General features: G+C 43.8%; 1 protein-coding gene across 1 annotated transcript in view; it reads left to right on the forward strand.

Annotated features, from left to right (window-relative positions):
• The window catches only part of DDX60 (DExD/H-box helicase 60), an 80,464-nt gene that overhangs the window by 25,674 nt on the left and 28,467 nt on the right, over nucleotides 1-26,323 (forward strand). Inside the window, exons 11-26 of the mRNA XM_029076821.2 lie at nucleotides 612-767; nucleotides 2,506-2,611; nucleotides 4,085-4,200; nucleotides 4,848-5,011; nucleotides 6,439-6,691; nucleotides 7,496-7,662; nucleotides 9,576-9,734; nucleotides 11,343-11,492; nucleotides 12,160-12,279; nucleotides 17,985-18,080; nucleotides 20,046-20,161; nucleotides 21,264-21,406; nucleotides 21,516-21,625; nucleotides 22,941-23,045; nucleotides 23,171-23,299; nucleotides 25,762-25,886. Coding sequence (XP_028932654.1) covers nucleotides 612-767; nucleotides 2,506-2,611; nucleotides 4,085-4,200; nucleotides 4,848-5,011; nucleotides 6,439-6,691; nucleotides 7,496-7,662; nucleotides 9,576-9,734; nucleotides 11,343-11,492; nucleotides 12,160-12,279; nucleotides 17,985-18,080; nucleotides 20,046-20,161; nucleotides 21,264-21,406; nucleotides 21,516-21,625; nucleotides 22,941-23,045; nucleotides 23,171-23,299; nucleotides 25,762-25,886 — 2,215 coding nt within the window. The remainder of the gene's footprint in view (nucleotides 1-611; nucleotides 768-2,505; nucleotides 2,612-4,084; nucleotides 4,201-4,847; nucleotides 5,012-6,438; nucleotides 6,692-7,495; nucleotides 7,663-9,575; nucleotides 9,735-11,342; nucleotides 11,493-12,159; nucleotides 12,280-17,984; nucleotides 18,081-20,045; nucleotides 20,162-21,263; nucleotides 21,407-21,515; nucleotides 21,626-22,940; nucleotides 23,046-23,170; nucleotides 23,300-25,761; nucleotides 25,887-26,323) is intronic.

Consider the following 26,323-nt stretch of genomic DNA (forward strand, 5'->3'; position numbering starts at 1 on the left):
CACTTCCCAGCTACCCCTCAATCAGTTCCCTGTGGCAAACCATGAGACGTCTAGGAACCTTTTGGGGTCCTGCAGAGTAACTGGGAAATCCCGAGTGTATTTGAATGGTCCTCAATTATACAGATAATTGATACGCTAGGTTCAGCCATGGTTGATTATGGTCACCATAAAGAAAGGTTCACTGATGACTCATATCATTTATTTTCCAGGTGAAAAACCTGTTTACAGTGAACCGGTGTACAATAGCATTTTGTCTGGACTTTTTAAATCAAATTATTGTTACCTAATTTATTAAAGTCAAAATTAATTCAGGGGCCAAAACAGTAGACTGTAAGCCCGCCTTTGGGCAGGGATTGTCTCTCTCCGTTGCCGAATTGAATATTCCAAGCGCTTAGTACAGTGCTCTGCACATAGTAAGCGCTCAATAAATACTATTGAATGAATAATATATAATAAAGGAAATGTAAATTGTAGGGAGCAAGAAAGAAATCTTTATGAAGCTAGAGAAGTTCATGTAGTTATTCATAAGGGAGCCATCAAGAGAATTAGACAAATAATTTCACACTTTTACTTGATGTTTAGGTGTTCAGTCTCTATATCACCTTTCCTAGGCCTGCAATTAGAGCTCGGAAAAGCAATTCAGAAGGATTATGAGTGTCTGTGGGATTCGATATCAGTGTTAGTTGACCAGATTGATGTTGAAAGAACATTTCCTCTTCGAACAACGACAAAATGTTTTCTTCAAAAGTCAAAAACTCCAATAAAAGGTAATAGGCCCCATAATTTGACCGTGGTTCTGTTGTAAGCTCCTTGCTGTCCTTGAATGTGTGTTTTCCTTCTATGGTTCTTTTGTAAATACTTTCCCATCTTTAGGTCCTCAGTAAGTAAGCACTTAGTACAGTGCTCTGCACACAGTAAGCCCTTACTAAATACGATTGAATGAAATTCCACTGATTGATTCATCCATTTTAAATGACCTTAGGAGCCCAAGAGTACTGCTTCAACTTACATAAGCCAAAAGGTATGTGCATCGCACATAGTAAGCGCTTAACAAATGCCATGATGATGATTATTATTAGCTACTTTCCCTTACCTGGATAAGTTGCTTTGCCAGAAGGTTTGGCTACGAGGTACAACGCAGAAGTCGTGCTTGTAAACATCAGCAGTAACTACAACGAGCTCCGTTCTCCCTCACGTGCCTTACTTCACTCCACCCTGTATTCTCTCCTATATTTTTCATCCTCCGTAAGTAGAGATTGTGCCTTTGGAGCCGTGCTCCCAGCTGTGCCCCATCAGCCAACTTGTCTGCTCTGTGACCTTGGGCAAGTACTGCACTTCTCGGAGCCTTGGTTACCTCATCTGTAAAACGGGGGTTGAGACGGTGAGCCCCACATGGGACAGGGCCTGTGTCCATCCCGATTACCTCGTATCTACCCCAGTGCTTGGCACATAGTACGTGCTTAACAAATACCATCATTATTTTAAGGTCTTAGCAGCGCACACAAATCTCTACTCTCTGGCCGAGGCGGCTGGAGAGTTAACTCTGGAGAATGGAGCAAATTTTCCATCTCCTGTTACTCTGTCATTGATTTGGGCCCGAGTCACTTTTTCACATTGGCTGTAGGCAAGTCCCTCCTGCAACCTGTTGTATGTGTAAGGGTACATAGGTGTGACGTTCTCCTGCTTCTGATGTGTGCCACTGTGGGATCTTGTACGATGCTAGCGAGTCGAGCTGTAGAACTACGAGCCTGAAACACCGTCTATTTGAAAAGAGGGATTTTCTGAAAAACACACGGTCACCCTTGCTCTAGGATTTGCATCTTTTATGCAATCTTAGATTGCATCGATTAGACTGTGAGCCTGTCACTGGGCAGGGATTGTCTCTATCTGTTGCCGAATTGTACATTCCAAGTGCTCAGTACATGCTCTGCGTATAGTAAGCGCTCAATGAATACTATTGAATGAATGAATCTCCTCCCTCAGCCCCATAATCAGTCAATCAGCCATATTTATTGAGTGCTTACTGCTTTAGGTATGTATATGTGCAGCATGGCTCAGTGGAAAGAACCCGGGCTTGGGAGTCAGAGGTCATGGGTTCGAATCCCGGCTCCGCCACTTGTCAGTTGTGTGACTGTGGGCAAGTCACTTAACTTCTCTGTGGCTGTTACCTCATCTGTAAAATGGGGATTAAAACTGTGAGCCCCACGTGGGACAACCTGATCACCCTGTATCTACCCCAGTGCTTAGAACAGTGCTCTGCACATAGTAAGCGCTTGACAAATACCAACATTAATTAATTAATTAATCTAACTTATTTATGTATATTGTCTATCTCCCCCACTAGACTGTAAGCTCACTGTGGGCAGGGAATGTGTCTGTTGTTGTTGTGCTCGCCCAAACATTTAGTACAGTGTTCCTTATCTGGTAAGGGCTCAATAAATACAATTGAATAATTATATATAGTTGCTGATAATCTGTTTCCTTTCTGGTTTTTTTTTTTTTTAGAACCATCTGATGAAAAGATGCCCAACCTGGGTTTTATTCCAGTGACATCTTCCGTGCTAGACGCATTCGCTGGAGACATTCTGAAAGGTCTTTCTTTCTTAAGCAGGTATGGACTGATGTACATTTATTCTCTGTGAATGTCTGTGATATAAAGAGCGTGTTTATGTGAGTGTGTTGGTGATGGCGAGTGAGATGTTCCCGATGACTTCCGTAATACTGATGAAGCCGATGGGTCGATGGGCCGATGAAGAAGACCACGATATTTCTCTCCCTTCTGATAGTGGTATTTATGCACTTACTATATGCCAAGCAGTGAGGCAGGTACAAGATAATCAGGTTGGACACAGTCTTTGACCAACGTGGACCTCACAATCTAAATAGGAGGGAGACCAGATATTGAATCTCCATTCTTACAGATGGGGAAACTGGGGAACAGAAAAATTAAATGACTTCCCCAGGATCACACAGCAAGTAGGGGTCGGAGGCAGGATTAGAATCTAGGTCCGCTGATTCAGGATCGGGCCTCTTCCACTAGCCTTCTCACCCACCGGCTTCCCGTCACCCTTTGGACCAAAGCTTTTACTGTAACCTTCAAAGTCTGCCACCTGGTAGCCGAACTCTGTCTACCTACCTTATCTCATCTTGCACTTGGATTTGCATCCTTTTTTCACCCTCCCTCTGCCCCGCAGCACTTATGGGCATATCCGGAATTTATTTATTTATATTAATGTCCGCCTCCCCCTCTAGACTGAAAGTTCATTTTAGGCAGGGATCCTGTCTATGAACTTTGTAATAGTGTACTCTCCCAAGTGCTTAGTACAGTACTCTGCACATTACAGTACTCTGCACACAGAGCACTATTTATTAATAAATAGGATTGATTGATTATCTTTCATTATTACCCTAGCCAGTAGCTTCCCTTCCGGGTGACTTTTCCTTCCAGTAACCTCTTTGCTCCCATCTCCAAACGACGATGGAAACTGAGCCCTCCCAATGGGGGCACAGCTATCCTTAGCTACTGCCATTCTGTCTCCTTCCCCTTATACGTGCCCTCAAACTCCACCTCCCACAGAAGCCCTCCGTGGTTAGCGTACCTTCCTGTAAGCAGGGATCAAGTCTACCACCTCTCTTGTAGTGTACTCTCTCCCAAGTGCTTAGTACAGTGCTCTGCACACAATTAGCACTCAGTAAAAACCGTTGATCAATCGATCAGCTGTGCCGTCAGTCGGTCGTAATTATTGAGCTCTTCCTGTGTGCACAGCCCTGGGAGCTTACAGTATAACAGTGAACAGATATTCCCTGCCCACAGCGAGCTTACGGTTTAGAGGGGGAGACAGACATCGGTCAGAACAATACACATCCCGCCCTTATCCCTATAGCTGGCCCTGAATTTGGGGCGGTACTCAAGTCCTGGTCTTACTGGACTTTTGTTCAGACAGGTTCATGTGAATTAATCATCTCAAACAATAGCTGCTCAGGTCTGGTAGAGCAAGGAAGGGAGTACTCTGGGTTTATCGTTTCATCATGGAGATAAAGAATCAGCCCCTGAAATAAAAAACTACTATTTCTCTTCTCTCAGCAAAGATCCAGTCGTCACTTCACTCGTGAAGCTAAAGGAATTTGATGAACTCAAGCACTGGCATTCAGGCAAACGACTTAGTGATGATTATGACAGAACAAGATGTAACCTGGAAGGTAAATTTACATGATCATAAAAGCAAATTCATTTGCCTTGATAGTCTCCAACAAGAACTGCTAAAAATAGAATGTTAAACAGTAAGTGTTTAGCTGTTGAATGCGTGCAATTCACGTCCATTTTCCTGCCAGGAAGATCCATGTATGAGTGTCACAAATTCAAATCCAGATCCATGCATAAATTAATTTATCTGTATCCAACTGTGGAACAAGTTAAAATTATACTAGTTTGCAAAACGTTGGAATTTATTTGTTCAGGAAGTTGGGGGATTTTGTCCTCAAAACCTCAGTTATAATTTGTCTGTTTCTCCTTCTCTTTCTTCCCCCCTTCCATGTAAATGGGCAAAAGAGGACTTTTTTCTCTTTTACTCTTGAAGAGGACATTGTTAACTTTCTTGAAATGATGGGAAGAATCACAATCAGTGGTAATTTCACAGATTCCTATTTGGAAGAAAAGGGGTTTTAATAGTAGTACATCATTCTTATCAATCCATCTTATTTATCGACCATTCATTGAGTGTAGAGCACTGTACTAAGCACTGGGGAAAGTACAATATAATAGAGTTGATGGACACATTCCCTGCCCACAATGAGCATACAGTCTTCAAGAGTGAACCTCTGTTCCGTATTTCATCTTTTTATTTTAGAAAACAGCAACGATCCTCATTTTCTCAGGAGGAAGGTAAAGTTTCGGGCCTATCAACAGTTTTATGGACAAACCTTGGAAGCTGTCACTCCAAAAGTCATTGTAACTCAACCTGCAAAGCCCACGAAAGGTTACGATCAAACCAAGAACAGCAAAAGATCCAATGTAAGACCTGCAGCTTTCTTCTTTATCAACCGATCGAGCCATCGCTGATATTTATTGAGCACTTACTGTGTCAGAGCACTTTGATGTTCTTTAATGTGATGTGAAATCATGGTGTATTTTTAAATTTGAATTGATGGAGGTTTTAGGGAGGGATGGGAGTGATTGAAGTGAGAGAGCAAGGAGCAGAGAGAACTAAGTGAAGGTAGTGGCTGAAGCAGAAAATTACATTTAGAATCAGGGTCAGAGGCAAGAGGTGATACAGGTGAGAGAGCAGGAAAGGCAAGTGGTAAGAAAGGGGGACATCTGATTTGTCTTGCACCTGGAAAGCTTACAATGAGCAGGAGGAAACAGGGGAAAGGAGGAGCAGAGAAGGGGAGAAGTGAGGAGAGTGAATGGTGAAGCTAGAATGGTGAGGAATTGGGGGCACAGTGTTGAAACAACGTTATTGAGGCAACTTTTTGTCCTCCCTGAAGAATTTATGTAGTCCTTTTCTCAGGTCATAAAATATAGACTTGTTTATGACATTTTTTTCTTTGGGGAAAAATGTTTTCCTGACAGTTCAGTAGACATAGTTTTTGTGTTCTACAGAGGAAAAACCAGAAACCTTATTTTCCCCTGCTCTGGAAGAGTCTTAAGCCAAGAAAGGATCTTTTTAGGGCTGCCAAGAGGGTAGGAGGAAGTCAAGTGTCATTGTCTACTGGTTAGAAAATAGGCCTGGAAGGCAAAGGACCCGGGTTCTAATCCTGGTTCCACCACTTGTCTGCTGTGTGGCCTTGGGCAAGTGCCTTAACTTCTCTGTGCCTCAGTTACCTCATCTGTAAAATGGGCATTAGGTCTGGGAGCCCCACGTGGGAGAAAGACTGTGTCCAACCTGATTAGCTTGTGTCTACCCCAGTGCTTAGTACAGTGCCTGGCACATAGTAAGCACATAACAAACACCATTAAAAAAAAATTGTTCACAGACCCTATCACGTACCCACAGCCTCTATGAATTATCATGGAATTATATATATGACTATATAGCAAGTCTGCCCTGGTTCTGTCATACCAGGTTCCTTTAAATCAAGTAATCGTCCCTTTCCCTTTCCAAATATTGATCAACATGTCTTAAAAAGAATAAGTATAATTTTTTTTTAAGACTTGTAATGCCCCAAGCCCTGGGGTAGATACAGATAAAATCAGAGGGCCCAAATAAAATCCTTGTCCCACTTGGGACCCAAAATCTAAGAAACAGGGCAAACAAGTGTCTAAATCTCATTTTACAAGCGAGCAACAGTTTGGTTTCAAGGAGATACTGATGTAATCATCAAATCGATCAGTACTTGATTTCTTCATTTGAAATTTGGGTCCCTTTAATGAAATGTCACAGTGGAAGACCTGTGTATGTTTTATTGAGGTCTACCTGCTGAACTATCATTGATTTCTAGGAATCAAAACAAAGCGTCATTGTCAGAGAAAATCAGAAAAGGTTGGATGCTCTAAAGGAGCAAAAGGAAAAGGACCAGTGGATTGCCCAATCTGTAGGCATCATAAGGGCCATTGAAGATAATTTTAGTTTGGGAGTAAGTAAACTGGATGAGTTCCTGAAGAAGTGTAAGAGTGATTCGGTGAAATTTAATGCAGAAAGAGTCGGGCTGACTTACTGTCTGAAAGCGTGGAAAAGACACTGCAAAAAAGAAGGTATGTGAAGACCCCTTTTCTTGTTCTCTAGATTAGATGTATAAACACGGTATTTAAACTCACACATGAGAACACATTATTTCAACTCAACAAGGTTCCAAACTGTTGGTCTCCATTGAGGCTTTTTCCTCAGCGGATCAAAGTTAGAGATGTCTAGTTGTATAACTCCGAACCAGCACCAGTACTGCCCAGCCTGTATTTAGGGCTCTTAAAATCAGAAATTGAGAATTCTGTGGTGGCCCCAGCGATTATGGCTGAATCAGATTACCAAACAAGACCGGAAACAAAAGCGAGTGAGAAGCGGCGTGGCCTAGTGGGTAGACCATGGACCTGGGAGGCAGAAGGACCTGGGTTCTAATCCTGACTCTGCTGCTTTTCAGCTTTAGGCTTGCAGGGTCCTATGCTCACATTAGGGAAGGAATAAACTATTTGTAGACTTTTTTCAGGCTAGGGATTAGGAATCTATTTATTTCTAATGTATTTGTGTGTGTGCGTGAGCAAGAACTTAGGTATATTTAGTGCTGGGATCTTCTTTTGTTCATTCATTTGGAACGCCTCATAAACCTTCCCTCAAACTGCTAAAAACTAAGAATATTTGATTGATTTGTGTTTCACACTCTCTTCTACACCTCCACTTTGACTGGTAGATGAACAAGGACAGCTGACAAAGCTAGCTAGCAGAGGATAGGAGCATCAGCAAGTGGTTTAGGTAATTCCCCAGGTTACGTGATTCATTTCCGGAATGGCTTCACAGCTAACCTAAATTGTCAGTTTGGTGATGTTTTTATTCTTTCCTTCCTCAAGGTAAAATATCAAAAGATCTAAGTATAGCTGCCCAAGTGATGAGAAGACTTCAGTCCCTAGTGTACAAATATGATGAATTTTTGAAGAAAAAAGATTGTGAACTTATAGTCAAATGCCTTAAATATTTAGGATTTGATAATTTGTTGGATTTTAAGGATTTTTCTCAGGTAATATCTGTTTAATTTTTTAAATATAGCTTTATTTCTGCAAAAGTACACCAATATAACTATATGTATAGCTATAGATAGGTAGATATAAACTTTCCTAAATACATTTTAATGTCTCTTTTGACTGGAGATATTTGATTTAGGTTCTGTTCGACTATATTTCATTTCCCACCAGTCATTCTCAGTTTATTCTCAATCAGGGGAAGCAGCATGGGCCTGGGACTCAGAAGGTCATGGGTTCTAATTCCGGTTCTGCCACTTGTATGTTTTGTGGCTTTGGGCAAGTCACTTGACTTCTCTGTGCCTTAGTTACCTCATCTGTAAAATGGGATTAAGACTGTGAGTCCCACGTGAGACAGACACTATATCCAACCCAATTTCCATCCCAGCACTTAGTACAGTGCCTGGCACACAGTACGTGCTTAACAAACACCATTCTTCTTCTTCTCCTTCTTCTTCTTCTTCTTCTTCTTCTTCTTCTTCTTCTTCTTCTTAATATCTAAACAGCCTCAGGATTCACAAATATTGTGGATCTGGTCACTGCTCTTAACTCTATACATCAGATTAGCAAAATCTTCGTTAAAAAAAGGCAAAATCAGCCATAGTTCATCTTCCTCTATGGGAAAATATATAGTCATATTAATAAATAATATAGCCATTGTAATATTCAGTAACAATTATGATTGTGGCCGTTACTGTTCATGCTATGCTAAACACTAGGGTAATTACAAGATTAAGTGATTAGGTACAGACCCTGTCCTTTATAGGGCTCACAGTCTGTTTTATCTCCATTTTACAGATGAGGAAACTGAAGCCAAGAGAGTTGAAGTGACTTGGTCAGTATTATACAGGAAAACAGCTTGAACCCAAGTTTTCTGACTCCATTCTCATGCTCTTGTCACTAAACCAGGTGTCCCAGAGCAATCCCTATGTCTAAAAAAGATAGTATTCCATTTTACTCACCAGGTATTTTTACCCGCAGTGTGGCTTAGTGGAAAGAGCACGCGCTTGGGAGTCAGAAGCCATGGGTTCTAATCCCGGCTCCTCCACTTAGCTGTGTGACTTCGGGCAAGTAACTTAACTTCTCTGTGCCTCACTTACCTCATCTGTAAAATGGGGATTAAGACTGTAAACCCCATGTGGGACAACCTCATTACCTTGTACCTACCCCAGTGCTTAGAACAGTGCTTGTTGCATAGTAAGCGCTTAACAAAGGCCATCACCATTATTATCATTATTATTATTATTATTATATACACATATATTTTACATGTAAAAAGTATATATGTCCATACTAACATATTCATATATAATCTAGGTCGATATACTTTATAAATATTCACATGTAGATAAAATCCTTTACTCATCTACAGGAAATATTGTAGCACCAGGTGAGGGGAATGAAATTCTGTCTTTTATTAGACAAAGGTAGAATGGTGCCTATTAATGGAGGGAGATAGATTATTCACCCAGTTTAAACAAACCCCAAATTCAGCTATTTCGACTGACAAAATCTGGACTCTACTCCCCCAAAAGATTTAGTGTGTCAGATAAAGTGACAGTCATGGTTTTTTTTCTAGAAGTAGCCCCACTTACTGAATACAATGCAATGTATTACGTGATTGGAAAGTCCTAGAGAAGCTCGGTACATGTTCCTTGCCCCAAAGAGTTTAAGTGCATAGGGCTTTGGTAGACAGTAAGTGCTTAACACTGTTATTGTTACTGTTGTTATTTTATCCCTGCCCTTTTTACTAGTTTCCTCCCTGCTATCTTACTTGGGCGGGGGGCAGAGGTGGGGGAGAGAAGTTCTCTCAAATTTTAGACCGAATTATTCAACCTTAGCAGTCCGATAAGACACCGTTGCCCTCGGAAACTTAAACAAAATAGGAACAAAGATATTTTGATCGATACAGGAGGTGGAAGATGACAGGACTGTAAAGAAAAAAGCCAAGTACTCTGTTGATATGGGTTCAGCACGATTCCAGCTCCTGCACATGGGCCATTTCTTGATGCGAAATGAGAGAACAGATCCAGACCCCAGGGTCCAGGATTTCATTCCAGACACATGGCAGGTAATGGGAATTAAAGTGATTTTTCCGTTTGAGCACTGTTGTCTTTATATATAATTTTGGAAGACCCTTCCCCTCTGTCTCTGCAGATAAATCATTTAGCCCCAAGTTTTCTAATACCGTGCAGTTTCAAAATAGGTTCTGTGCCGTGCGGCCGTGGGCAAGCCATTTCATTTCAGCCTCAGTTCCCTCAGCTGTAAAATGGGTATAAAGACTATGAGCCCCATGTGGGACGGGGCTTGGTCCAACCCGATTTGCTTGTATCACCCTAGCACTTAGTACGGTGCCTGGAACATAGTAATGGTTAACAAGTACCATTATTATAATTGTTATTATGATTATCATGATTTGTAATCTCATGAAAAATGAGACTGTAAAAGAATATGGTTTGCTGAGTTCAGGCTCCCAGGTTTACCCAGTGATATCGCTTGCTCAATGTGTGACTGTTTGTGACATGCTTGTGCTAAGCATATTAGTGATAGTGCTGGGCGAGACTGGTGTTTGGGTGGGGGTTTGGGATTATGATGAATTCATTCATTCGGTAGTATTTATTGAGCTCTTACTATGTGCAGAGCACTGTACTAAGCGCTTGGAATGTACAATTCGGCAACGGATAGAGACAATCCCTGCCCATTGACGGGTTTACAGATGAATCAGAGTAGAGGTAACTCTGTTTATCTGAACTGGGATTCCCTCTCCTAAGAGCCCCAATTTTTTTCCAGGAAAGCGGTCTAGGGACTAGGGAGCCGGTAAAGATTAGGGGTCCTCCTCCCTGGATTCATGGTGAAGAAACTACCAAAAGGCACCTAGAACTAGAGCGGAAGAGCATCGTAAGCAGTCCCCATTTAGCATGACACCATAAATCTGAAATGGATAGAAAAGTCTGAATTATTTTTTTTTTGCTATTCCACTTCATTCCATTCAACCACTGCACGGGACTCTGGAGACATTATTCTGTGAGGGCGTGCCTCTGTCCATCTCCGGGTCCGCTCCCTCCAGGTCTTGTGTCGGGTGTCCAGGTCCCCCCCACACCTGTGAATACGAGTCTGCCTGAGTCTCACTCCAGGATGGGACTGGGCTTCGTAAATGGCAAAATAATTGGCTACCTATCCAACACCGTGAACCTCCCATTTGGGGTTATGGGGTACAAAAGGAAGAAGAATTTCTTTTCATCCTCCTAAACCCTACATTTGGCTGCAGATGGAGAATCGCATGGCCTCTTCGGCAACCTAACCTCCACGGCCCTGCCCCTTCCCGCCGTGGGTCAGCCACTAAAATGGGGCCCCGGGTCAACCACTAAAATGGGGCTGAGTGGCCTAAGGCAAGTTTAGTTGGAATAGCAGAGGGTAGAGTTGTCTACCTGGATTCTGGAAGCAGAGGGAGATATTCCTCATCTTTCCTTCCCTCCTTCTCACCAGACCCATCCTCACTGTGGGCAGGGAATGGGTCTTTTTATTGTAGTTGTGTACTGTTTATCTATTTATTATAGTAATGTACTCTCCCAAGCACTTAGTACAGTGCTCTGCACTCAGTGAGTGCTCAATAAATACGATCGAATGAATGAAAGGACCCATCAAGCTTTTGATATGATTGTTGTTCTTCGCCTCACAGCGAGAGCTTCTCGACGTGGTGGATAACAATGAGTCTGCAGTGATCGTTGCCCCAACGTCTTCGGGGAAAACATACGCCTCCTACTACTGCATGGAGAGAGTGCTGAAAGAGAGCGATGAAGGGGTGGCCGTATATGTGGCGCCTACGAAGGTCTGACTTACGTAACTGCAGCTGTTAGATTTTTTTTTCTTTTTTTGGTTCAAGTATTCCTTGTTTCCCTTGATATTGTGGAATGAACATATTGAAATTTCAGATTTGGATAAAATCGGCCCCATAATTTTATACCGAGGTGAAGTTGAGTTACAAAGTCATGGTTAGGAGGAAAGGCGCTTCAACAGAAGTAGGAGTCTGACTTGTGGCTTCCCAATCCCCCCTTCTCCAGTTACATTTCCAAAGATGAGTTTTTCATTTCATGCGGTTTACGAATGGAGTCTCTCTATATACACACTGAGTTTTATATAGTCCAATTTCCTTCCCGGGTTACCATTTGGCACGATATGCTGAGAGATCATGGAACACCCAGAGCATGTATGTAAGTAATGTGCTAAAAAGGATTGTCAGATCACTGAAACTATAACCAGTTTAGAGCTCCACTTGCAAATTATTCAGACATTTCTGTCCCCTAGATGTTTTACCTGAAATATCTAGCGTAAAAAATAAGTTAGGGCATGAAGTACCCAAATAATTTTCTAGTGTAGATCTGGAATAGACGACAACTCCAAAAAGCCCGCAAGATTCAGTTTGTGTGATTTTTTTTTTTTTAATTTTACCAGTGTACATTCTGTTTACTAATGGATCCCTTTCCTTTGCTGGTCAGGCCCTTGTGAACCAAGTGTCAGCAACTGTTCAGAATCGATTCACTAAAAAACTGCCCGTAGGTCAAGCTCTGTGTGGAACTTTCACCAGGGATTATCGCCAGGATGTGCTGAACTGCCAGGTGCTCTATTTAGTTTGCTGTTTATTATCAGATGATAATGGAATCATTCACACAAAACCGATTTCAAACCATTTCCCAGACATTGGATGGTAAATTCTCTTAATGGATTATGATATTCATTAAGTACTTTTATGTGCTGAGCACGATAAACACTGCAGACACGTCATGCTCTCAAAAGGGGAAGACACACAGAGTAACCGGCATACATTGTAAACAGTTCTGAAATTTAATATTACATGGAAATACAGTTCTTGGTGGGAAAATCCTCAGTCACCTCATCACTTGATCATTGGCGTTTATTGAGCTCCTACTCTTTGCAGAGCACCGTACTGTTTGGTAGAAGAATACCATAGAGTTAATGGGCAAGATTCCTGCTCTCAAGGAGATTACAATCAAGGGGAGATTGTACATACCTAAATTATTTATTTATTCATTCAATTATTTCTATGAATAAATTACTGATTCATCTTAGTGGCTGTCTTCCCCTCTAGACTGTAAACTCGTTTATGGACAGGGAGGGTGTCTGCTAATCTTCTTGTACTCTCCCCAGTGCTTATAATAATGTTCCGCACATAGTAAGCGCTCAATAAATACCACTGATTAATTAATTGGGAGAGACAGACACTAAAACACAGATAAGGGGAAGCGACAGAGTTGTAGATATGCATTTAAGTGTGTTGGGGTGGGGCGGACAGTTAATCCCCAAATGTTTGGGTGGTGTGGAAGATCTGAAGTGCCTGTAGGGTGGAGTGTCAGTACGGAATAGGGTGGAGAAATGAGAGCTTAATTAGGGAAGACATCTTGGAGAAGATGTGATTTTAGAAGGGTTTTGAAGGTAGGGAAAACAGTAGTCTGTCGGATGAGAAGAGGAAGAAAATTCCAGGCAGGAGGGAGGATGTGAAAAAGAGGTTCATGGTTAGAGAGGGGAGTATGTGGTACAGTGAATAGGTTGGCTTGAGAGGAGCAAAGGGTGTGAGCCGGGGTATGGTGGGAGAAGAGCAATGGTAAGTAGTGGGGAGAGAGTTGATTGCCTTAATTCCAGCAGCAATAACGTCTTCAAGAAAGGGTAAAGGAAACTTCTCTAGAAGCACCTGGTTGGGAGAAAAAGTCTCAGGAAATCTTTAAAAGGGCACAAATGGATGCAAGCAATAAGAATAAAGGTATTTAATCGCTTACTTTTGTCAAGAACTGTTATAAGTGCCGGAGTAGATACAAGCTAATCATGTTGGACATAATACCTGTCCCACATGAGGTTTACACTCTTAACCCCCATTTTGTAGATGAGGCAATTGAGGCACAGAGAAGTGAAGCAACTTGCCCAAAGTCACCCAGCAGACAAGTGACAGAGCCAGGATTAAAACCCAGATGCTTCTGATCCCCAGGCCCATGCTGTGTCCACTAAGGCATGGATTTGGGATGCTGGGGAGCCCCCTGGACTGTTCCAGTGGGAATTTGACCCTGCACTCCATCTCATTTGATCATTTTCAGTATCAATAATGGGCCCTATCCATCCTTGCAGCTTCAGAGGAACTACAATAGGAACGGAAAACACTCCTCCCCTCAAATGTGTGTCTTTCTAATGAAGGTGGATGTCTCCTTACTGAGATTGTTGTCAAGTCCATGATGCTCCTGGGAGCCTCACTGAGATGTCTGTCTCTCCCCTCCTAGACAGTAAACCCGTTGTGGGCAGGGATTGTCTCTATTTATTCCTGAATTGTACTTTCCAAGCGCTTAGTGCGGTGCTCTGCACACAGTAAGCACTCAATAAATACAATTGAATGAATGAACGTGTACCAGAGAAGCAGCATGGCTCAGTGGAAAGAGCCAGGGCTTGGGAGTCAGAGATCATGGGTTCAAATCCAAGATCTGCCACTTGTCAGCTGTGTGACTGTGGGCAAGTCACTTAACTTCTCTGTGCCTCAGTTACCTCATCTGTAAAATGAGGATTAATTGTGAGCCTCACGTGGGACAACCTGATTACCTTGTATCTACCCCAGCGCTTGGAACAGTGCTCTGCATAGTAAGCGCTTAACAAATACCAACATTATTATTATTATTACCTGTGCACATCCTCAGGCCTCTTCTAAACAGTGCTCAATGCTGACAATTGTCCATCAATACAAGGACGTTGAGTAGAGTCCTTGCACTGTGCTTAGGAATTGGGAATATTTTAAATTAAGTTCATGAAAATGTTTCCCTCACTCCCAGTCTCCTTCTCTTCAGGGGGCATAAGTTCTCTGTCCAATAAACTCATGACTAAATCAACAACAGAATTAATTGAGCACTTAATGTGTGCAGAAGCCTGTAATTGATACCCTGAAATAGTAGTAATAATAATAATAGCATTTGTTAAGCGCTGACTGTATGTCAAACACTGTTCTAAGCAGTGGGGTAGATACAAGCTAATCAGGTTAGACAGTCCCTGTCCCACGTGGGGCTCACGGTCTTAGTCCCCATTTTATAAATGAGGTTACTCAGTCACAGAGAAGTTCATTCATTCATTCAATAGTATTTATTGAGCGCTTACTATGTGCAGAGCACTGTACTAAGCGCTTGGAATGTACAAATCGGTAACAGATAGAGACAGTCCCTGCTCTTTGACGGGCTTACAGTCTAATCGGGTGAGACGGACAGCCAAGAACAATAGCAATAAATAGAATCAAGGGGATGAACATCTCATTAAAACAATAGCAAATAAATACAATCAAGGTGATGTACATCTCATTAACAAAATAAATAGGGTAATGAAAATACATACAGTTGAGCGGACGAGTACAGTGCTGAGGGGAGGGGGAGGGAGAGGGGGAGGAGCAGAGGGAAACAACCCCCTCCCCTACTTTCCCATCCTTCCCTGCAGTATCCTCAGAGGAGATCTCCTCCCTCCTCGCAAGTGCCACCCCCTCCACCTGCGCCTCGGACCCCATTCCCTCTCACCTTCTTAAAACCATCGCCCCTGCCCTCCTCCCTTCCTTAACTTCTATTTTTAACCACTCAATCTCCAAGGGCTCCTTCCCCTCTGCCTTCAAACACGCCCACGTCTCCCCCATCCTAAAAAAACCCGCTCTTGACCCCACCTCCCCCTCCAGTTATCGTCCTATCTCCCTACTACCCTTCCTTTCCAAAATCTTAGAACGAGTCGTCTACAATCGATGCCTAGAATTCCTTAACTCCCATTCTCTCCTAGACCCCCTCCAATCTGGCTTCCGTCCCCTCCACTCTACCGAGACTGCTCTCTCTAAGGTCACCCATGACCTCCTTCTTGCCAAATCCAATGGCTCCTACTCCATTCTGATCCTCCTTGACCTCTCTGCTGCCTTTGACACCGTCGACCGTCCCCTCCTCCTCCATACCTTATCTCACCTTGGCTTCACGGACTCTGTCCTCTCCTGGTTCTCCTCTTACCTCTCTGGCCGATCATTCTCGGTCTCCTTCGCTGGAGCCTCCTCCCCCTCCCATCCTTTAACTGTTGGAGTTCCTCAAGGGTCAGTTCTTGGCCCTCTTCTGTTCTCCATTTACACTCACTCCCTCGGTGAACTCATCCGCTCTCACGGCTTTGACTACCATCTCTACGCAGATGACACGCAGATCTACATCTCCGCCCCTATCCTCTCCCCCTCCCTTCAGGCTCGCATCTCCTCCTGCCTCCGGGACGTCTCCACCTGGATGTCGGCCCGCCACCTAAAACTCAACATGAGCAAGACTGAGCTCCTCATCTTCCCTCCCAAGCCCGGTCCGCTCCCAGACTTCTCCATCACCGTGGATGGCACGACCATCCTTCCCGTCCCGCAGGCCCGCAATCTCGGTGTCATCCTTGACTCGTCCCTCTCGTTCACCCCACACATCCTATCCGTTACCAAGACCTGCCGGTTTCACCTCTACAATATCGCCAAGATCCGCCCTTTCCTCTCCACCCAAACGGCTACCTTACTATTGCGGGCTCTCGTTATATCCCGGCTAGACTACTGTGTCAGCCTTCTCTCTGACCTCCCTTCCTCCTCTCTCGCCCCGCTCCGGTCTATTCTTCACTCCGCTGCCCGGCTCATCTTCCTGCAGAAACGATCTGGGCATGTCACTCCCCTTCTTAAACAACTCCAGTGGTTGCCTATCGACCTCCGCTCCAAACAAAAACTCCTCACTCTAGGCTTCAAGGCTCTCCATCACCTTGCCCCTTCCTACCTCTCCTCCCTTCTCTCTTTCTACCGCCCACCCCGCACGTTCCGCTCCTCTGCCGCCCACCTCCTCGCCGTCCCTCGGTCTCGCCTATCCCGCCGTCGACCCCTGGGTCACGTCCTCCCGCGGTCCTGGAACGCCCTCCCTCCTCACCTCCGCCAAACTGATTCTCTTTCCCTCTTCAAAACCTTACTTAAAAAATCACCTCCTCCAAGAGGCCTTCCCAGACTGAGCTCCTCTTCCCCCTCTACTCCCTCTGCCATCCCCCCTTTACCTCTCCGCAGCTAAAGCCTCATTTTCCCCTTTTCCCTCTGCTCCTCCACCTCTCCCTTCCCATCCCCACAGCACTGTACCCGTCCGCTCAACTGTATATATTTTCGTTACCCTATTTATTTTGTTAATGAATTGTACATCGCCTTGATTCTATTTAGTTGCCATTGTTTTTATGAGATGTTCTTCCCCTTGACGCTGTTTAGTGCCATTGTTCTTGTCCGTCCGTCTCCCCCGATTAGACTGTAAGCCCGTCAAACGGCAGGGACTGTCTCTATCTGTTGCCGACTTGTTCATCCCAAGCGCTTAGTACAGTGCTCTGCACATAGTAAGCGCTCAATAAATACTATTGAATTATGCCCAGAGGAACACTGCTTCCGCTCCAGCTCTGTCATGGGTGGAGTGACAGACTGACTCTTGGCATCTCTGTGAACTGTACGTTGCACAGGGAGGAAGGAGATCTGGATTCCCTCATACCTCTCCTCTCTTCTCTCTTTCTACTGTCCACCCTGCACGCTCCGCTCCTCTGCCGCCCACCTCCTCACCGTCCCCTGTTCTCGCCTATCCCGCCGTTGACCCTTGGGCCATGTCCTCCCGCGGTCCTGGATTGCCCTCTCTCCTCACCTCCACCAAACTAATTCTCTTCCCCTCTTCAAAACCCCACTTAAAACTCACCTCCTCCAAGAGGCCTTCCCAGACTGAGCTCCCCCTTTTCCCTCTGCTCCCTCTGCTCCCCCTCTACCCCCCCTTCACCTCTCCTCAGCTAAGCCTTCTTTTCCCCCCTTTCCCTCTGCTCCTCCCCCTCTCCCTCCCCCTCCCCTCAGCACTGTACATGACTACAGCCGAAAGATATGATTTCTGCCCCCAGTGGGATAAGACTCACTTTCATCATTCTGAATTCTCAAAAATATAATTGATGCTTTGATACTTATGTGGGGCATGATGGTAGATGTCGCTTGATTTTTAATTTAGTAGTGGTGTTAGTAATAATGATAACTGCAGAATTTATTGAGCTCCCACTTTCTGAGTTGTACCGTACTAGGTGCTTTAGAAGTTCAGAATAATGAAGTGCCACATGTCTTGCCCGCAGGGTACTTTCTCTCCAATGGGAGAGAAACATATAAATATATTTTCAACTAAAGTGGTCAAAACAGATGCATTGAGCAGACATATTTACATGAGAATGAGGGTGGAGTGTAAATAATTTCCTAAATTTAGTAACTTGATATTAGGTTTCCAACTGATTCACGGACATTTCTTTTCAGGTACTCGTGACAGTGCCAGCCTGTTTGGAAATCCTTCTGCTCTCTCCCCATCGTCAAGCATGGGTGAAAAGAATCAGATACGTTATATTTGATGAGGTACCTTGTGGCTTTACTAACCCAGTGAACACTTAAAAAAAATGTGTAGACACTAGACTGTAAGCTCCCTCTGGACTGTAAGCTCGTTGTGGGGTGGAAATGTCTCTACCAACGGTGTTATGTTGTTATGGTACTCTCCCAAGCGCTCAGTACAGTGTTCTGCATGCAGTAAGCGCTCTATAGATGCAATTGATTTACTGTACAATGGTTCAAGATGTGATGTTCCTTTTTGTTTAAGAGTGATGACAAAATCTGGTCCAACCTACCTGTGAGAAGAGTGGGTGTGAAATGATTTGGAACTTTTCACATTATTCGAGATCCCTCATCTCTGCTTCCCTCCTCACATCTCTCCACGTCTCTTCTCATCTCAACTCGTCTCTCTGCCTTGCAGCAGCCGTCCCTCGCCCTCCCTTGTCTGTCCCCCCAGCTTCGTCATCTCCTTCTATCTCTCACTCTCTCTCCTTGTCTCTCCCCACCCCTTCTATCTCTCTCTCCACCCCTTCTTATCTCACTCCTGCCATTCCTCACTCGTCCATATTTCCCTGCCTTCCATCTCTCTCTTTCTCCCTCCCTCTCTCCTACCCATTCTCTCGAAGGCCGAGGCCACGATCGTAGTGGAGATTAAATGGTGGTTAGCAAGGCCAACTGCCATTTGAATATGAACTGAGCGTGCCAAGTTGATGGCACAAAGGATGCTGAGGGAATGGCGACTCCCCACCTTCCCCCCTACTGCATCTTTCACCGACCTCCAGACTTTATGGTATCACTTCTGTTGGCGTTCCTTGAATTCAGTGATGATGGCTGTCTCTTCTGGGCTGACCAGGCCAGGTTTGAGTAAAGTAGGATAATTGTGGAAATAAGGACAGTTCCAGCTTCCGCCTGCCACTGCTCTAAGCAGTTCAGAGGTAGTGAATGGAAGGAGAAAGGAACCTGGAAAAATTGACTGGGATATTTTTGGTTCAGATGAATGGCATTCAGAAAACCGGTCCTGCACTGTATATATAGTGTCTCCAAAGGGTCTTACAAGCTGGAAGGGATTTGAGGAATATTCTCTGGACTGTCTGTCCTCTGCCATAGAACACTGACTCCTGAGAACTATCCTTGAACCCAAATCCCCAAGGGATACAGATAGTGCCAGAAATTTCACCTTGATCCTGGACCTCAGATCGTGGATTTGCTCCCTTTCCTGGGCATTTCTGAGCAAAGGGCACGATATTCCTGCCTCTTCCTGTTCTTTGGACTGTCTGTCCTCTCCTGTTACCTTCCACCCCCATCTCACACTATAGTTAATGATGGTGATGGTGGGGGGCTACATCTGCTCCTCTATGACTGACCCTCTTCTGCTCCCCTCCACAACTGCTCTCTGTTGCCACAGCCCCAGAAATGAAGAAAGGGAATCCATTCATTCATTCAATTCAGTTGTATTTATGGAGTGCTTACTGTGTGCAAAGCACTGTTTCCATCCACCAGAAATATCTTGCTCGATCAGAATTGGACTCCACAGAAGTATGTGGTAATGTGTGTGTAGAGAGGGAATAGGAAAGGAGAAAGGAGGGGAAGTACTAGAGGAAAAGAGAGAGATTCAGTTCAGTTCTCTTTGAGGTTGGTGGCCATATACTTCTTGCACAAGTCCAAGCAAAAAGGAGAATTTAGAAATGATGTGGTGAATTTGAGCAGTGAGGCAATTAGGAATGTGCCAGATTGAATGTTGAGACTTGTCCATTCAACTAGAGATGTTTTTCAGATTTGATCTAAAGATGATTACCTGGTCATATACACTATTAGACGTTTAAGACACGGGACTTTTGGCAGCAGTGAAAATCAGCAACGACTCATTTCCATCTTCAGTTCCCATTCTTTATTTCTTCCTCCTACCCATTTATCTTTCCCTCTCATACCCATGTAGTATTTCTAAGACTCTCTGTGATAGCTTTTAAGATGATTTTTTTTTTCTACCCTGGAAAGGTCCATTGTCTTGGTGGGGAAATTGGAGCAGAAGTTTGGGAGCACCTCCTTGTTATGATCCGATGCCCTTTTTTAGCTCTCTCTGCTACTATCAGTAACCCGGGACACCTCACTAGGTAGGCTCAAGAAATTCCTTCCTTACCAGAAAGGGGGGTTCTTTTTTATGTAATTTGTCCTTTTTGTTCTGTTGTCTGTCTGTGGCATCTCCTAAGTAACCATCACACTTCTCTTCCTGTAGACTGTAAGCTCTTTGCGTGCTTGGATGACTTCTACCAACTCTATTATATTGTACTTTCTCAAGTGCTCAGTTCAGTGCTCTATACGCAGTAAATGTTCGGGAAATGCCATTAATTGATTAACTGATCCCCCAAACATCATGTTACTGCTGTTGAAGAAAGATTACTGAGTTGGATGAGCATTGGTCTGAGATCCATAGTTGGTCATCATTGTGGGACAGAAACTGTTTTTCTGTCTGACCAGATTATGGTCCTAGTGAACTCTGTCATAGAGCGTCAACTCCTGAGGTCTAACCTCAAACCGAAATCCCCAAGGGATGCAGGTAGAAGCTTCCCTAGGGCCAAAAGTGCCAAGAAATTTCACCTGGATAGCGGACGCGTTTGTGGTCCATTGTGGATTTTGGGTCTGAATCTCTTTCCTGGACCATTTCGGAACAAAGGGGAAGAATATTCCTGCCTCTTGCTTGGCAGCCAGTAGAAAAGGTTGCCCTGAGATATCCATTCTTTGAGCATAGAGAAAGCCCTGGTTCTGGAGAGAGGAGCTGGTCCTGGAGAGAGGAGAGATGGGAGTGTACCTGAAGAATATATGGCTAGCATCTGCTCTGTTATTGACAATGCCCCTTTGGCCTCTCCACCTTCCGAGCAATGCACACAACCAGTGTCCAACCTGATTAGCTTGTATCTACCCCACCGCTTAGTACGGTGCTTGGCACATAGTAAGTGCTTAACAAATACCATTTAAAAAGGTACAGGTGAAGAAACATGTCAAGAGATATGCCGAAAAAGGGGATGAACACATGAGGGACAGGGCAGCAAGAATTATCACCCCACTTGCTTTATTTCAAATGTAAAAGCCTAGGACAAGTTGCAGAGTATGTGTGTGTGTGTGTGTGTGAGAGAGAGAGAGAGAGAGAGAGAGAGAGAGAGAGAGAGAGAGAGAGAGATCTATTCTGCCTAAATAACATATAAATTTAATTTTAAGGTGGCTCCAATCTGTCAAAACATATTGGCAAAACGCAGATCGGATAATAGATGGAAGTCTCCATTCTGACCTGGCTTCTAGATGTGGCTCCAAAGTTCAAAAAAAATTATCTGAAGCAAAGAGATCATACAAAGTTAGATTGGGTAGGTTCAATATTTGAGGGCTTTGGTGTCTAATTTAAAAATACCTCCAGGGTTTCAATCACTCCATGTCACCCATCATTCGTTCTGAAATTAATTCTTTTCCACGCAGTTCTGTACGGCGAGAGATACAATCATTTGGAAAAATACGTCTGCTCCTTTAAAGGTGATGACATCGTCACGGATCACTATCATCCATGTGCTGCCCTCACCACAGATCATGTAAGTTTAATGTGTGGTTCAGTGGAAAGAACCCGGGCTTGGGAATCAGAGGTCATGGGTTCGAATCCCAGCTCTGCCACTTGTCAGCTGTGTGACTGTGGGCAAGTCACTTAACTTCTCTGTGCCTCAGTCCCCTCATCTGTAAAATGGGGATTAAGACTGTGAGCCTCACATGGGACAACCTGATGACCCTGTATCTACTCCAGCGCTGAGAATAGTGGTCTGCACATAGTAAGCGATTAACAAATACCAACATTATTATTATTATTATTATTAAAAATAAAAGAAACATATGTGGCCCTAGAATGTGATGAACGAGAATTAATTGTATAGAGATCGTGGTGATCGGCAGAGTCCTGTGCTAGGTACTGATCCGCACTTACAGAATGAGGATAATATGTGTTCACAGATGTTAGGCAGACTATCTGGTCAACACAAGAGGGGAAAGATTCTTAAAATGTAAGTCCTTCACCTGGCTACGCTTAGAATTGTCTAACAGCATGGCAGCTGGGGATTTGCAGTTTTAATAATAACAGTATTTATTAAGCACTTTTTGTGTCCCAAAACACCGTACTAACCATTGGGAAAAAGTTCTTGGATGAAAATTAAGACAAAGTGTCTGCCCTCAAGGGGCTCACGATCTAAGAATAATAATAACAATAATAGCATTAAGAGCTCACTGGGGGCCAAGCACTGTGCTACATGCTGAGATAAGCTCATTGTGGGCAGGGAACGTGTCTACCAACTCTTACATTGTACTCTCTGAAGCGCTTAGCACAATGTTCTGCACGCAATGAGTGCCCAGTAGATACAATTGATCGATCGGGATAGTTACAGTCCAATCAGAATTACACGGGAAAGATCGGCGACACCGAAGGAGAGGTGAATCGGCATGAGATGGGTAACCAACATAAAAAGACAAGAATAAATGTAACAGGATTTAGTTTCACGCTCACTGAAGTCACAACACCGGTGGTACTAATTGACTGCAGCTGCATCTTCACCAATTTCCACCATCTTTAGGACTGCACCCAAGCACAGTGGCATTCCTTAAGTCCTTGGGCTACCCAGAGTCCTGAGAGGCTGGCCACCCCTTCTTCTCCTCACCGCTTTTAAGTCATTTCCAGATAATTCCTAGATAACAGATGATTGAATTAACTCACCTCAGACAGATGTGTCCAATTTCTCTGGCTGGCCAAACTTTTTTTTGTTACCCAAGCTAGCCTTGTTTCTGATGATGGACAGTCAAATATCTGTCTTTTCACTAAAATAGGAAGAATAGAAAGCTTCATCTTTTTATGCTTCGGTCACACAGATTAAAGTCCATGGATTTCCTTCAGATCTTACTCTTTCTCCACAAGAAAGCCTCCAGCTTTATGACATGATGGTTAGCGTTTGGGAGAAATGGCCTCATGCCCAGGTAAAGATTTATCAGAGAACATTCATCTTAATGGATTTTTGGGGAGGAGAATGTTGAAAATCCCCATCTTTTTTCTATATACACACTGATACAGACACATTTTCTACTATCTTATCGTTTTCCAGCAATTAGATCCGGAAGAATTTCAACATTTTAAAGATAAAGTAGCAATCTCAAGGGCAGATGCCCAGAAATATGAAGCAAGTCTAAAGAAGGAACTCAAAAAATGGATTGAACATGGTCATACAGAGAAGGTAAATAAAACTCAAAATTTCATTCTTGGCTAGATCTCTTCTGTTTCAAATTCTAAATAGATTTCAGGCAATGATATAGGGTAATAAAATGGCCTGCTGATCAGGGGGAAATCGTCCTGGCTGAATTTGTTTTCTCTTTTTTTCTTCTTTCCATCCTCTAATGGAAGTGCAAATGAGGAATAAAATCACATCTGCACTCTTTTTTTTTATATTGTTTTTGATAAGTGCCAACTATGCGCCCGGCATTGTACTAAACGCTGGGGTAAATGCAAGGTAATCGGGTTGGAAACAGTCTATGTCCCGCATGGGGCTCACAGTCTTAATCCCCATTTTACAAGTGAGGCACAGAGAAGTGAAGTGCCTTACTCGAGTTCCCAGAGCATACAAGTGGCAGAGCTGGGATTAGAACCCAGGTCTTTCTGACTCCCAGCTCCTTGCTCAGTCCACTTGGCCACGCTGCTTCCCCAGGCCTTGCTGCTTTCCCAGTTGTTCTTTCTGCAGATTCTCCCTTAAAACTCGACACTTGATTAGTACAAACCTCCGCCAACCCGTGACCGTTGCTGACACTGACATCTTTGCTGATGTTGTATGTGAAGAAATACTGCTCAGACCCATCTGGCAGTTTCCTTTGGTTAAAAACCAAACCAGACCAAACCATCTTCTGTTTTGAAATGTGAGGAGGAGTAATGGAGGAAAGAACTGGAGATTTAGGGACCAGGAAAAGTGGAGCAGATGGGGAAACAGATTTTTTTGATGCCACATCCTATGAAGAACTCTGAGGATGAAGGACTTGGAAAATAATAATAATGTTGGTATTTGTTAAGCGCTTACTCTGTGCAGAGCACTGTTCTAAGCACTGGGGTAGATACAGGGTAATCAGGTTGTCCCACATGAGGCTCACAGTCTTAATCCTCATTTTACAGATGAGGGAACTGAGGCACAGAGAAATTAAGTGACTTGCCCACATTACACAGCTGACAAGTGGCAGAGCCGGGAAAAGGGCTTGCTTCTTCGTATAAGTGATTAGTACAGTGCTCTTGATTGATAACGTTTAATACATTTTGGAGCGAGTTGCTAATTTAATAATAATAGTAATAATTATGATATTTGTTAAGCACTTACTATGTTCCAAGCACTGTAGTAAGCGCTGGGGTGGATACAAGCAAATCGGGTTGGACACAGTTCTGCCTCTGCCCACTTGTCTGCTGTGTGACCTTGGGCAAGTCACTTAACCTCTCTGGGCCTTAGTTACTTCTTCTGTAAAATGGGGACGGAGACTGTGAGCCCCATGTGGGGCAGGGACTGTGTCTAACCCAATTTGCTTGCATCCACCCCAGAGCTTAGTAGAATGTCTGGCACATGGTAAGCACTTAGTAAATATCATTATTATTATTATTATTATTATGTGGAGCTCACAGTCTCAGTGCCCATTTTACAGATTAACGAGGCATAGAAAAGTGATGTGACTTGTCCAAGATCACACCGCAGCAGCAGAGCCAGGAATAGAACCCGTGACCTTCTGACTCCCAGGCCTGTGCCCTCTCCACTACGCCATGCTGCTTCTCTTATGTTTCTTATTTGTAATTTAGGGCATCCACATACCTCCCCAACCCCACTGGCTAGTTGAAGTGATTGACACATTCTCTCAATCAGAAACTCTAAGATATGGTCTGGTGCTCGGGAAGGGCCTAGCCAAGCCCTGGATGCCCAACTCATTCTATTGAGATAAATGCACTTTTTAACCAACCTTATCTGTAATTCCCTCAAACATGAAAATGCTGAATTGATCATAACCTCCACAAGGTTTTGTTCTTCTAAAGCAGTGTGGCCTAATGGAAAGAGCCTGGGAGGCAGGAGACCTGTGTTTTTATCTCATCTCTACTACTTGCCTGCTGTTTTTGACCTGGGACAAGTCATTTCACTTCTCTGTGCCTCAGTTTCCTCATCTGTAAAATGGGGATTCAGTGCCTATTCTCCCCCTCTCCCTCTGCTCCTCCCCCTCTCCCGTCCCATCCCCTCAGCACTGTACTCATCCGCTCAACTGCATATATCTTCATTACCCTATTTATTTTGTTAATGAGATGTACGTCACCCTGATTCTATTTATTTGCTATTGTTTTAATGAGATGTTCTTCCCCTTGATTCTATTTATTGCCATTGTTCTTGTCTGTCTGTCTCCCCTGACTAGACTGTAAGCCTGTCAAAGGGCAGGGACTGTCTCTATCTGTTACCAATTTGTCCATTCCAAGCGCTTAGTATAGTGCTCTGCACATAGTAAGCGCTCAATAAATACTATTGAATGAATGAATGAATATTCTCCCTCCTACTTAGACGGTGAGCCCCCATGTGGGTCAAAGACCGTGTCCAGTCCAACTCGTATCTACCCCAGTGCTTAAAACAGTGCTTGATAAATACCGCAATAATAATAATGATGCTAACTAAAAATTTGTGTCGTTCTGTAGGTCAGAGAGGTACTGAATAATTTGAAACCTAACTGTGTTCCTTGTTCGCAAGAAATGGCAGTTAACTTCCCACTTCTTGTTGAAAAACTAAGGAAAATGGACAAATTGCCTGCTCTGTTCTTCATGTAAGTCCTAAAGGCCTAATTGGAAGATAGGAGGAAATGTATATGTATAAATAGTTTCCCTTTGTGTTCAAGGAAGACACCGGGGAAGGTATCTCCACTTGCCTCTCTGGCCACTCATTCTCAGTTTTCTTTGTGGGCTTCTCCTCTGCCTCCCACCCCCTAACTATGGGGGTCCCTTAAGGTTCATTCTGGGTCCCCTTCTGTTCTCCATCTACAGCCACTCCCTTGGAGAACTCATTCGCTCCCATGGCTTCAACCACCACCTCTGTGCAGATGATCCCCAAATCGACATCTCCATCCCCGGTCTCTCTCCTCTGCAGTCTAGCTTTTCCTTCTGCCTTCGAGACATCTACTTGGATGTCCTCCTGTCATCTCAAGCATCACATGTCCAAAACAGAACTCCTTGTCTTCCCACTCAAACCCTCTCCTTCCCCTGA

This window comes from Ornithorhynchus anatinus, chromosome 12, assembly GCF_004115215.2.
Source record: "Ornithorhynchus anatinus isolate Pmale09 chromosome 12, mOrnAna1.pri.v4, whole genome shotgun sequence".
Taxonomy (NCBI): domain Eukaryota; kingdom Metazoa; phylum Chordata; class Mammalia; order Monotremata; family Ornithorhynchidae; genus Ornithorhynchus; species Ornithorhynchus anatinus.